The sequence below is a fragment of the Balaenoptera acutorostrata genome, chromosome 2 (assembly GCF_949987535.1).
Source record: "Balaenoptera acutorostrata chromosome 2, mBalAcu1.1, whole genome shotgun sequence".
Classification (NCBI taxonomy): Eukaryota; Metazoa; Chordata; class Mammalia; order Artiodactyla; family Balaenopteridae; genus Balaenoptera; species Balaenoptera acutorostrata.
Window position 1 is genome coordinate 147,546,895 of NC_080065.1, and position 13,499 is coordinate 147,560,393.

The 13,499-nt window shown below is 40.0% G+C and overlaps 1 protein-coding gene across 8 annotated transcripts in view; it reads right to left on the minus strand.

Moving 5' to 3' along the window:
• Positions 1 to 13,499, minus strand: part of GABRB2 (gamma-aminobutyric acid type A receptor subunit beta2) — a 326,677-nt gene that overhangs the window by 47,267 nt on the left and 265,911 nt on the right. For 2 of the 8 annotated variants that reach the window (XM_057541425.1, XM_057541424.1), the window contains one exon: positions 9,371 to 9,499. The exons of the other annotated variants lie outside the window; for them this stretch is intronic. In XM_057541425.1, the coding sequence (XP_057397408.1) occupies positions 9,386 to 9,499 (114 nt within the window). In that variant the 3' untranslated portion in view covers positions 9,371 to 9,385. The remainder of the gene's footprint in view (positions 1 to 9,370; positions 9,500 to 13,499) is intronic. 8 annotated transcript variants of the gene reach the window in all.

A 13,499-nucleotide genomic window follows, 5' to 3' on the forward strand; every position in this document is an offset into this window, starting at 1 on the left:
CGGGATCTTAGTTCCCTGCCAGGGATTGAACCCAGGCCCATGGCAGTGAAAGCCCCGAGTCTTAACTACTGGACCACCAGGGAATTCCCGAGAACATCTGAAATGTTACGTTTAATAATAATAAAGCACAATTAATAAAATATATGATGAATTGAATACTTTTAGAAGGTTGGTAGAATTCTTTTTGGGTTCCACTTCTCAATTTAACCAAGTACAAGCTACTACTTTCAAATAAAGTTGAAAGTCAGGAGTCACTGTAATTGTACGGAAAAAAAAAAGATTGAGATCATATTGAAATCCCCGGAAGGAGGAAAAAGTGAAGGCAACTATATTAACAATCTATCATTTTAATGGACATTTCTTTCTTCCAAAGGAGGGACTCACTGGAAACTATTACAGATCCTCAGGAAGTGTGGAATGGAACCAGGTTTTACAATGAACTCACCTAGGCCCAAAGTCCTCTTCTGACACTTTTCAGAAATAGATGTGAGAATCTGTATACTCAATTCTGATAACTCAAAGAAGTTTTAACACCCGGGAGCTTGTATCCTGAGAGGTAAAGGCTTGTTCTAGTTCAATTTTCATCTGAATTATTGACTTAAGTCCCAAGTTGGAGAGAGACGATTGAGCTAATCTTTTCATTAGCCGGTTCATACAACTCAAAGCATTATGTGTGATGCCTTGCTAGAGATTTTTATACATACCCTGTAACTAATAATTCCTCATTTCCCAATCCATTTTTAAATAATACCATAGAGGACATTTGTTTTGGTGTCTTTCCGCAAGGCTGGAAACATTCCAGTCAAGTGCTTCCAGGGCACAGGGGGAGGGGGAGGGGAATTACGGGTAAACGTCAGCAGAAGCAGAGCTACGTATTCCCGGGGCTTACGCATATCGTCAAGGGTGATGACAGTGCACGTCACTAAGAGGGAAAAGGGGTGCCTTTCCACTCACACACCCCTCCTCTTCATAACCTTCTAAAACCCAGGACAGTGAGTCATAAATGTGGTAGTTGATCAGGTCAAATTTCATGACTTCATGGCAGGTCATGACTGACTTAAAGGTTGTGATCCAACTCATCCCAGGTCATTGGGAGACTCATGGTTTCCTCTTAGCCCTGGGTTTTGAAACTGACCCCAACCTTGCCCCATGAGCTAATGAGGATGGGTTTGGACCTACAAAACCTCCCACTGCTTCAGTTCTGGGCCAGAGGGAAATGACAATCTGCTTCTAGCTTTCAGCTAGGAAGCAAAGAAGTCAAGGTTTGGTTTCTGTCCTCCTTAGACAAGGTGCTAATGTTTTAATGCATCTAAGAGTCTGATAGTTCCTTCCCCCCAGAAGATATTGACTCAAAAAGAGAATTATCCTACAGACTTCAAAAAACCCCATCTAGGGTATAATCAGTTCCACTCACATGTATCAGAGATACCCCCTTCCACAGAATCTTACCCACTGCCTCTTATTGTTTTTTATTTAATTTGCCTAAGAACAGAAAGCTGACCTAATGCAGACCATATGGGCAGGATTCCCGGGAACAGGTAACAAAAGGGTAACAGAAAGAAGCAGCACATTCAACATTACAGAGATGCAGGAACATAGCCAGTGACCTTTGCTTCTACGGATTTACAATTTCGTTTGGCTCTTGAATGGCAGGGGGCATGAGGGTGGTGCTGAAATGGATCTCTTGAACAGAGATAGGCTGATGGGGAGGGTGCATGGATTCACACTGATTACTCAATCTTGTGAGTGGAAGTTTAGATACATGTTTACTCCTAACCAGCACTGGATCTAGTAGCTATATTTTTAAAAAATGCACTGGTGAAAAGGGACTCAGCAGTAATTTAAAACATTGATATAATTATGATAACTTAAAATGTATACTTGTAAGCATGTACCCAGTGTACACAACAAAGGCAAAATAAATGATGCTAAGAGCTGTCTGATTATAGAACAAATGCCTTTACAACGAATAGGAACAGCAAATATCTACTTACAACAAAAGTATAAGCACCAGACAATTTCCTAATAGAACGTTACCGATACTAAATAATATGCAGATGTTTAAATAGGACCAAAGAATTTCGAACATTTGCTTCATCAGATAATTGGGAATATCCATCAGATAATTGGAATTCCTTGCTCTTATGCATCTTGCAGACCTCAGTTCAAATGTCCCTTCCACTGAGGAGTCTTCCTTGATCATACCTCCGTCTCTCAGGTCCTCTGACATATGCTCTCATAGCAATGTAGACACTTCCCTAACTGCCCTTATTTACATTTGTAATTATACATTATTTCTATAGGTGGTTGTTTAAAGTGCATCTTCTATTTAAGATGTGGTCTCTGTGAGGGCAAGGAGCATGTCTGGCAGGGACTCAAGAAGTATCTGTTGAATTAGTAGACAATTCCATTAGGCAGTATTTAGTGGGCCTGTATATGACCGTCCAGGCACAGCTATGAGCACACTACCTGGATAAGTGCATCTTTTCTTCACCACAATCTTTTGAGGTGGGTGCTCTGATTAACTCTCACTTCACAGATGCGCAGGCTCAGGTTACTTTCAGTCACTTGCTGAAAGTATCACCATGAGTAAATAAGGGATTGAGACTTGAATCTGGACAGTCTTATTTCAGAGTCATCACACCTAAGATTGATGGTACACTAGGACCCACTATATGTCCCCTTGAAAGAGTGAAATCCCCTCTTGTTTTGAGGAGAAGACATTTAGGAAATATGTACATATACCACGGAAGTGAAGGAGCAGTGACAAGAACAAGGGCAGTGGCAGCGGCAGGTCAGAGATCGTGGCCTGAGCACAGAGAGGAGAAGGCTGAAGGAGGCAGCCCTGGGCCTTCGTAATGGTGGGGTCAGAGGGGACACCCACCTCTCATCCCCGAGGAAAGGAAGTGGGAAAGTAGAGAGGAGGCCCCTAGGTCTATACAGCACTCTATTCAGTAGGTACCAAGATAAACAACTTGAGGGGTCTTATCTTTTCCCTCTGGACTGTTCTTTCTAACTTTGGTGGGACTGCATTTTAGAAAGAGCCACTTTGTGAAATGAGAGGTTAAATTTTAAAGTAAACTACCACAAATATTCAAACTCTCTACTTCTCAGCAGTAGGAACTCTCAGGGTAAACCTGTAAGCATTCACCTTTATTTGGTCTGAGGTAACAGGGGGCTCTGAAGCCAGGCTCCTTGGGTTAAAAACAGACTAAGGGGGCTTCCCTGGTGGCGCAGTGGTTGAGAATCTGCCTGCCAATGCAGGGGACACGGGTTCGAGCCCTGTTCTGGGAAGATCCCACATGCCGCGGAGCAACTAGGCCCGTGAGCCACAACTACTGAGCCTGCGCGTCTGGAGCCTGTGCTCTGCAACAAGAGAGGCCACGATAGTGAGAGGCCTGCGCACCGCGATGAAGAGTGGCCCCCGCTTGCCACAACTAGAGAAAGCCCTCGCACAGAAACGAAGACCCAACACAGCCATAAATAAATAAATAAATAAAAACAGACTAAGTTAAAGGCAAGGTCACAAAGCTTTGTAATCTTGGACAAGATACTTAACCTTTCTGAGCCTCAGTTTTCTCCACTATAGAAAAGGTAAAACAGTATCTGTCTTATTGGGTTGTTGTGAGGATTAAATGAGATAATTCATATAAAGCACCTAAAACAATGCCCTATTTGAAAAACTCAAGGAATAGTAACTTTAATTATTATGAAAGTAAGCAGGGGAAGGAACTGAACTTGTGTGAGATCATGATCCGGAGAAGCTGGGGATGGTAAACCAGTTCCCAACTTAAACAGCCTTGGAAGTGGTGTCAGAGGTCACACACAGCAGTTGCTCCATCACTCTTTACAAGACACATGAATGCATCGATACAGTTGTGCTTTTCTTTGCTACGGCCTGCTGGCGGGGAGCTTCCTGTGTGAATCTTCTAGTTTCAGTCTCCCAGGAACGTATCTAAAAGCTGAGACCTCACTATTCACAGACTGAGAAAAACTTTGAATAATATTTCTTCCTAACGCTTAATTTGGAGACCTTGTTTGGTTCTTTACTCTTATAGTAGGAAGAGGCAAGCGGTAACTCAAATGTTCCATTTTGTTATTTGCCAATAGGATCAGTCAAAGTTGGGGAAGGGAGAGCTTTGCACCCATCAGCACAACTAAGTTTTCAGATTTATTTTCAGCTTCATGTATTTATGGGAAATAAATCTCTTTTTCTCTCAATTAAATGCATCTACAAAGACAGTTTCATTATGATGATAATGATAATATGAAATTACATTTTGGAGATCATCTTTGTACACCATGTTTTAAATTCCAGTGTAGATAAGAATATCTATATTAATTAATTAAGTCCTAAAGACATGAGTTTTGGAATCAGCTTCGAATTCCAACTTCTCTATAGATGCCCTAGGGCAAGTTCTGTAGCTTAGCTGAGCCTCAGTTCCCTCATCTTTAAAATGAAGTTACATCACCTCAGCTTTAAAATGAAGCTACATCATATGAAGGTTTGTTTAAAGATTGCAGTAAGATATTTAAGGAGCCGACCATCATGTCCGGCACACAATCAGGTGTGTAACCAAAGATAACCACTGCTACGATACTTACAACTTTAAACTTCCACAAGTGGGAGAGGAGGTATAAATTCATGGAATTACATAGGCAGGTAAAGCTAATTCTTTATATTTTCCCATTAGCCCCTTGCCGTGGATGTAACGGTTGAATCTATCCTACCCCTTGTAACAAGAGTAGAGACTGTTCTTCTGTTCCAGGTGTGGGCCTGATTGCTGTAAGCCACTCTTGGTATTTCCCCTCCCATTGCCAGGGACTGGTTCAGGAATGGGAGGCCTAAGTCAACTGAGCTAATGAAAAAAAAGGAAAGGTTTGTTGGAGGCTTTGGATTAAAAAAAGAAAATCCCCATCTCCCCTTCTGGATATGAATGAGGAAACAAGGAGCCTTGTTGTTCCTGGCAGCCTAGGACGAGAAGATACCTTAGACAAGATTTTGGCTGGATGGCTTGATACCTCTCTCTCTCTCCCCCTCTCCCCCACCTTCCTCCTTCCCTCCTTCCCTCCTCCATGCCTCTATGCATGCTTTGCACAAACTGGATACATTAAAGCAGGTAGAAAATCAAAAAGGCCTCATTAATAAAATTCAAAATAATAATTTTTAATCATTCCGAATAAAATACAACCTAGGACAAAGGTAGGTGCATGTATTATACATATATGTACATATATATATATGTCTACTTTTCCAAAATCGATAACCTATAGAAAAGTTTACTGTTATCCTACAGCAATTTTAATAAAAATGCCCTCTATTTATTTAAGTCACTTATGTTTTGTCAAATGACTTTCGTATCTTTTATCTCACTGCCTTCCACAACATCAGAATAAACCTGAAAGGTGAAGCAAGGACTTCCTCGTATCATGGATAACAAAACTAAGGCCCAGAGAAATTCTTTTCCCAAAGTTGCAAAACTTTTCAGAAGTTAAGCCAGGCTGAGTGTCCTGGCTTCTTGAATCCAAATTGGACTCCGTGGCTGATTCTGCCAATTACGAAACTGAGGAACGACATTTTAAAACAGCTTCACAGGCAATCTGCAATGAAAATGTGCAGCTCAGAGAGAGAAACCTAGGTTTACATTCCAGCTTAAGTCAGTCCCAGCTCTACCACTAACTGCTAATATCACCCTGAGCAAGTCACTGACATTTCTGGGTTTCAGTTTCTGCATATAAAAATGAGAATTCACAAGAAAAAAAATGTAGCTGTGTAGGGTGATGGATATTAACTGGACTTATGGTGGTGATCATTTTGCAGTATATGCAAGCGTCGAATCATTGCACTGTACACCTGAAACTAATAGAATGATATGCCAAGTATATCTCAATAAAAACAAAAGACAAACAAACAAAAACTCAGGAATTCAAAAATGTTGTAAAAATGCAACTGCAAGTAAAAGGAAGTGCCAATAAAAGAAACGAGAGAAATTTTTGAGGTGAGGTTTCCTACTCTTAAGCCTGTGATAGGCTCGGAGAATTGACCTGCTGGTCCCAGAGCCAACTACAGAATCCTTAGTCTAGTTCTCAAGACAGCAATCATTAGCTGTGCAAGTCTGTATTCAAGGTGTAACTCATTTGCCTTCCCTGGGTGAGGTCCTTGCTATTCAGTGTGGTCCAGAGATCAGCAGCTTTGGCACCAGCAGAAATTTGTTAGAAACGTAGAATCTGAAGCCTCACCCTAGACTTACTAAGTAAGAACCTGCCCTCTAACAAGATGCGTAGGTAGCTTTTATGCACATTGAAGATTGAGAAGCACTGGGTTAGATCATGTCTTAGATCGCCTAAAGTTCTAAATGTCAAAGACTGTAGGATTTTCCAAAAAAAAAATAATAATAATTTTTCCAGGAAGCTTGGGTAGCTCTCCAAGTGTGTTAAATGAAGTCTTCATCCTTCGTACAGTAAAGGAGTGCAGGAGGTAATTGGTAATGTTTTTTGAGCTCCCTTTCAGAATGTTCAATTAATCACCACCAAGGTACTGACTAAACCCTCAGGGGGGAGACCGGGCTGGAGAGGAACATGACATCTGCCTCAGCTAGGCATCCCTTGTACAGCTGTGGTCTGATGGCTTCCGTGCATTTAGCTAATTACACGGTGAATTACCCCAGTGAGAATCTGCCAGATGCACCATCCACCCTCACAACCCAACTCCTGTTAGGAGAACTGCTGTTAATATGACGCCACCTTGTCAAACATCCCTCTATTCCACTTCAACACCACATGACCCTCGGCTCTGAGATCTGCAGATGATGGTGAACAATGAAGGTGACTGAACATCACAAAACATAGGCTGCAGGCTGAGTCGAGAAATGAAGAAAATTATGAGTTTGAGAAAATAGGGAAGAACATCAAGCCCAGCTGCCCATCTGGACACTTCACTAAAAACTAAAATCTTAGCTGGACTCCAAGTCAAATATTGAAAACTCTCAAAAAAAAAAAAAAAAAAAAAGAGAGACGTGGGTTCAAATCCCAGATTTGCTACTTATGAGCCGTGTGGCTGAATATGTTACTTCTCTCTGGGCCTCAGTTTTCGTCTTCAGTAGAATTTTAGAGGATTATAAGAGTACCTAGTATGTAGCAAGCTTCAAACTTTCATGAGCATCAGAATCATCTGGGGAGCTGGCTACAACTTAAATTCTTAGGCCACCAGAATTTCTGATTTAGTCAATCTAGGGATGGGGATCTGTATTAGTGATTCCAATGTTGTGGTCTGTGGATGACCCCCTATGAAATGCTGCTATGGGACAGTGGATGGTAAGGGATAATTCAAGTAGAGCACTTGTAAGCTCTTGATAAATGTCAGCTTTGAAAAGACATTATTAGTAGTTCAGATTTAGGAGTGCCTTTCTGCATGTTACACAGTGGGTAGGAGCAGGAAAAAAACTTTTTCCAATGGACCAGAATGGTTTCCTGTTTACTAAGATTTCTCAGAATGCTTTGTTGGAACAATTAGTGAGACTGAAGAAGGGTGCTGGTCAAACTATCATGCATTGTCAAATCAAGGAATGAAAGGCACTGCTGCACAATGGGCAGGTTATGCTCAAGAACTGGGGTCTTTGTTATTAAATTGTTGTGTGCCCGTGGATTAGTCACTCCCCCTCTCTGGGTATCAGTTTCATCATTCATAAAATGAGAGAATCCTTTAATATTCTTTCAAGGGTTCAATTATTCTTGTTCTACCATAGCTGTGTACAACCTGTCTGGGAGAAACAACTCCTTGCTCCCTTTTTTGAGACAGAACACACCTTTCACTCTGTGAAGCTTTTCCTGAATGTGCATCTGAAGGTGACATCTCCTTCCTCTGAAACTTAGTAGCATGTATCATCTGTGCCATATTCTATTCATTCTGAAGAATATTACAGGGGCAGTGGACTCTTCCAGCAGACTAACAGAGAACAGGGCTTCTGAATTTAGATACAATCTTAAGAACCTGGAAATGTCAGAGTTATGTGCTTGTGATCCCTTTCATGGTCGACATCAACATCAGAGTTACCGCTCATCTAACGCTTACTACCGGCCAAGTACTTTACACATACTTCCTCCTGCAATCCTTAAAACCATCTTTTGAGGGTAGAACTGCAAGCCCCATTTTACAGATGAGGAAACTGAGGCTCAGAGAGCTTTCCCATGTTCACATAGCTAATAAGTGACAGTCCTGGGGCTTGAACTCAGAACTGTCTCAAATCCAAAGTCAAACATAAGTGATTAAGCTAGGTGTGCCTGTGCTCTTAACCATTAGGCTACTCTCCAGGAGCAATACTTTGCTTAAGTACTTGCTGAATGATCAGCACATTTGTGATGATCCTTCCAAATGTGTGTTCCTTGTGAGAAACTGAATGTTATCTTAAAGCTGCCTACAATGAGGGGAGCAAAGTGTAGCTGAAAGCCATGGCTTTGACTTCCAGGGGGCCAACATCTGAAATCGCTGAACTAAAAAAAATCCCCTGGTCCTGGGCCGAGGAAATTTGCAATGCTCTAAAGCAGTATTCACTGTTGAGGACTTGTTGCTGCAGTGCATTCTCATGGGTTAGCAGGCTTGCCCTGCACAACTCAGAGGTGCTTCCCTCCCTGTAAGCAGTCACTGCAAATATCCTGTGACTCAGTGGAGAAAGCCAGCTATGGTGCCCTTGAAGCCAGTGCAGCTTCCAGAGACTTTCTACAGCAGAAGCTAGCAGAAGTGTTGAGAGGCAAAGAGACAGCTGGTTTATTGCTGGGGGAGTTTTCAAAATTATGTCAGCGTCCATTTTGGTTATGTTTGCTAGGTGCCCTTTGCCAAAATTAAACAGGCATCAAGCAATCCTGCAAACCTCTTTTCAGCAGAGGCCATAAAAAATTCCTAATTTCTTTAGGAACAGAGGGTTGCTGGAGGTACTGTACTTGGTTTTTTTAACAAAATAATTTAATATTAATAGAGAGATGGTTATTAAAAATTTAATGCCAGTCCTTGATTCCCCAAGCTGCCCATGGAACATTTGGTTGTTTTTCTTTCTTTACATTTCTCAACAGTTCATAATCTTTCCAAAGTTTTTTCAGTAATAATTGTGTTCATGATACTAGGATTGTCACTTTATTTCCTAGAATCTGAGATTTTTATCAACTACAAAATACACCACTGTTTATTGACAGGTATATATTAAGGAGAAAATAAATTAAGTGCTTATAGTATATTTAAATATCATACTAACTTCATGTACTTTAATAAGTGAATATTTGCTTTAAAAATTGAAAACTAGGTGGAAGTGCAGGCTCAGCTTCCCGAGGCACCCCTTTCCCCTTTGCGAGTAGAAAATGGGTACAGAATGTCACCAACCTTTGCCTGATTTCATCAAACAAGGCTTCTGACAGGTCTCCCATCCTCTAGCTTTCTCCTGGTTTCAGGCCCTCTTCTCCAGGATGCCTCAGGGTCTTGGCGCTCCGGCCAGGTGTCAGGCCTGAGCCTCTGAGGTGAGAGAGCCAGGTTCAGGACATTGGTCCACCAGAGACCTCCCGGCCCCTCATAGTATCAATCAGTGAGAGCTCTCCCAGAGATCTCCATCTCAACGCTAAGACACAGCTCTACTCAACAACCAGCAAGCTCCAGTGTTGGACAACCCATGCCAAACAAACAACTAGCAAGACAAGAACACAACCGCACCCATTAGCAGAGAGGCTGCCTAAAATCATAATAAGGTCACAGACACCCCAAAACACACCACTGGAGGCAGTCCTGCTCACCAGAAAGACAGGATCCAGCCTCATCCATCAGAACACAGGCAACAGTCCCCTACATGAGGAAGCCTACACAACCCACTGAACCAACCTTACCTACTGGGGGCAGACACCAAAAGCAACGGGAAGTAACAACCGTCAGCCTGAGAAAAGGAGACCCCAAATGCAGTAAGTTAAGCAAAATGAGAAAACAGAGAAATACACAGCAGATGAAGGAGCAAGGTAAAAGCCCACCAGACCAAACAAATGAAGAGGAAATAGGTAGCCTACCTGAAAAAGAATTCAGAGTAATGATAGTAAAGATGATCCAAAATCTTGGAAATAGAATGGAAAAAATACAAGAAACTTTTAACAAGGACCTAGAAGAACTACAGAGCAAACAAACAATGATGAAAAACACAATACATGAAATTAAAAATTCTCTAGAAGGAATCAATAGCAGAATAACTGAGGCAGAAGACTGGATAAGTGACCTGGAAGATAAAATAGTGGAAATAACTATGCCAGACGAGAATACAGAAAAAAGAATGAAAAGAATTGAGGACAGTCTCAGAGACTTCTGGGACAACATTAAACACACCAACATTTGAATTATAGGGGTCCCAGAAAAAGAAGAGAAAAAGAAAGGGATGAGAAAATATTTGAAGAGATTATAGTTGAAAACCTCCCTAATATGGGAAAGGAAACAGTCAATAGAGTCCAGGAAGCACAGAGAGTACCACAGAGGATAAATCCAAGGAGAAACATGCCAAGACACATGTTATCAAACAATCAAAAATTAAATACAAGGAAAAAATATCAAAAGCAGCAAAGGAAAAGCAACAAATAACATACAAGGGAATCCCCATAAGGTTAACAGCTGATCTTTCAGCAGAAACTCTGCAAGCCAGAAGGGACTGGCAAGACATATTTAAAGTGATGAAAGGGAAAAACCTACAACCAAGATTACTCTACCTGGCAAGAATCTCATTCAGATTTGACAGAGAAATTAAAACCTTTACAGACAAGCAACAGCTAAGAGAATTCAGCACCAACAAACCAGCTCTACAACAAATGCTAAAGGAACTTCTCTAGGCAGGAAACACAGGAGAAGGAAAAGGCCTACAATAACAAACCAAAAACAATTAAGAAAATGGTAATAGGAACATACATATCAATAAATACCTTAAATGTAAATGGAATAAATGCTCCAACCAAAAGACATAGACTGGCTGAACTGATACAAAAACAAGACCTGTATATATGCTGCCTACAAAAGACCCACTTCAGACCTAGGGACATGTACAGACTGAAAGTGAGGGGCTGGAGAAAGATATTCCATGTAAATGGAAATCAAAAGAAAGCTGGAGTAGCAATTCTCATATCAGACAAAAAAGACTTCAAAATAAAGACTATTACAAAAGACAAAGAAGTACACTACATAATGATCAAGGGATCAAACCAAGAAGAGGATATAACATTTGGATTTATGCACCCAACATAGGAGCACCTCAATACATAAGGCAAATGCTAACAGCCATAAAAGGGGAAATCGACAGCAACACAATCATAGTAGGGGACTTTAACACCCAACTTTCATCAATGGACAGATAATCCAAAATGAAAATAAATAGGGAAACACAAGCTTTAAATGACACTTTAAACAAGATGGACTTAATTGATATTTATAGGACATTCCATCCAAAAACAACAGAATACACTTTCTTCTCAAGTGCTCATGGAACATTCTCCAGGATAGATCATACCATGGGTCACAAATCAAGCCTTGGTAAATTTAAGAAAATTGAAATTATATCAAGTATCTTTTCCGACCACAGCGCTATTAGACTAGATATCAATTACAGGAAAAAAACTGTAAAAAATACAAACACATGGAGGTTAAACAATACACTACTAAATAACCAAGAGATCACTTAAGAAATAAAAGAGGAAATCAAAAAATACCTAGAAACAAATGACAATGAAAACACGATGACCCAAAACCTATGGGAAGCAGCAAAAGCAGTTCTAAGAGGGAAGTTTATAGCAATACAATCCTACCTTAAGAAACAAGAAACATCTCAAAAACACAACCTAACCTCACACTTAAAGCAATTAGAGAAAGAAGAACAAAAAAACCCCAAAGTCAGCAGAAGGAAAGAAATCATAAAGATCGGATCAAAAATAAATGAAAACGAATGTAGGAAATGATAGCAAAGATCAATAAAACTAAAAGCTGTTTCTTTGAGAAAATAAACAAAATTGATAAACCATTAGCCAGACTCATCAAGAAAAAAAGGGAAAAGACTTAAATCAATAGAGTAAGAAATGAAAAAGGAGAAGTAACAACTGACACTGCAGAATTACAAAGGATCATGAGAGATTACTACAAGCAACTATATTCCAATAAAATGGACAACCTGGAAGAAATGGACAAATTCTTAGAAAAGCACAAACTTCTGAGACTGAATCAGGAAAAAATAGAAAATATAAAAAAACCAATCAGAAGCATTGAAATTGAAACTGAGATGAAAAATCTTCCAACAAACAAAAGCCCAGGACTAGAAGCCTTCACAGGAGAATTCTATCAAACATTTAGAGAAGAGCTAACACCCGTCGTTCTCAAAATCTTCCAAAATATTGCAGAGAGAGGAACACTAGCAAACTCATTCTACGAGGCCACCATCACCCTGATACCGAAACTAGACAAAGATGACACAAAAAAGAAAACTACAGGCAAATTTCACGGATGAACACAGATGCAAAAATCTTCAAAAAAATACAAGCAAACAGAATCCAACAGCACATTAAAAGGATCATACATCATGATCATGTGGGGGTTATCCCAGGAATGCAAGGATTCTTCAATATACGCAAATCAATCAATGAAATAAACCATATTAACAAATTGAAGAATAAAAACTATATGATAATCTCAGTAGATGCAGAAAAAGCTTCGACAAAATTCAACACCCATTTATGATAAAAACCCTCCAGAAAGTAGGCATAGAGGGAACTTACATCAACATAATACAGGCCATATATGACAAACCCACAGCCAACATCATTCTCAAAGGTGAAAAACTGAAACCATTTCCACTACGATCAGGAGTAAGACAAGGTTGCCCACTCTCACCACTATTATTCAACATAGTTTTGGAAGTTTTAGCCATGGCAATCAGAGAAGAAAAAGAAATAAAAGGAATACAAATTGGAAAAGAAGAAGTAAAACTGTCACTGTGTGCATACGACAGGACAATATACATAGAGAATCCTAAATATGCTACCAGAAAACTACTAGAGCTAATCAATGAATTTCATAAAGTAGCAGTATACAAAATTAATGCACAGAAATCTCTTGCATTCCTATACACTAACGATGAAAAATCTGAAAGATAAATTAAGGAAACACTGCCATTTACCATTGCAACAATAAGAATATAATACCTAGGAATAAACCTATATAAGGAGACAAAAGACCTGTATGCAGAAAACTATAAGACACTGATGAAAGAAATGAAGGATGATACCAACAGATGGAGAGATATACCATGTTCTTGGATTGGAAGAATCAACACTATGAAAATGACTATAATACCCAAAGCAAACTACAGATTTAAAGCAATCCCGATGAAACTACCAATGGCATTTTTCACAGAACTAGAACAAAAAATTTCACAATTTGTATGGAAACACAGAAGGCACTGAAGAGCCAAAGCAATCTTGAGAAAGAAAAACCGAGCTGGAAGAAT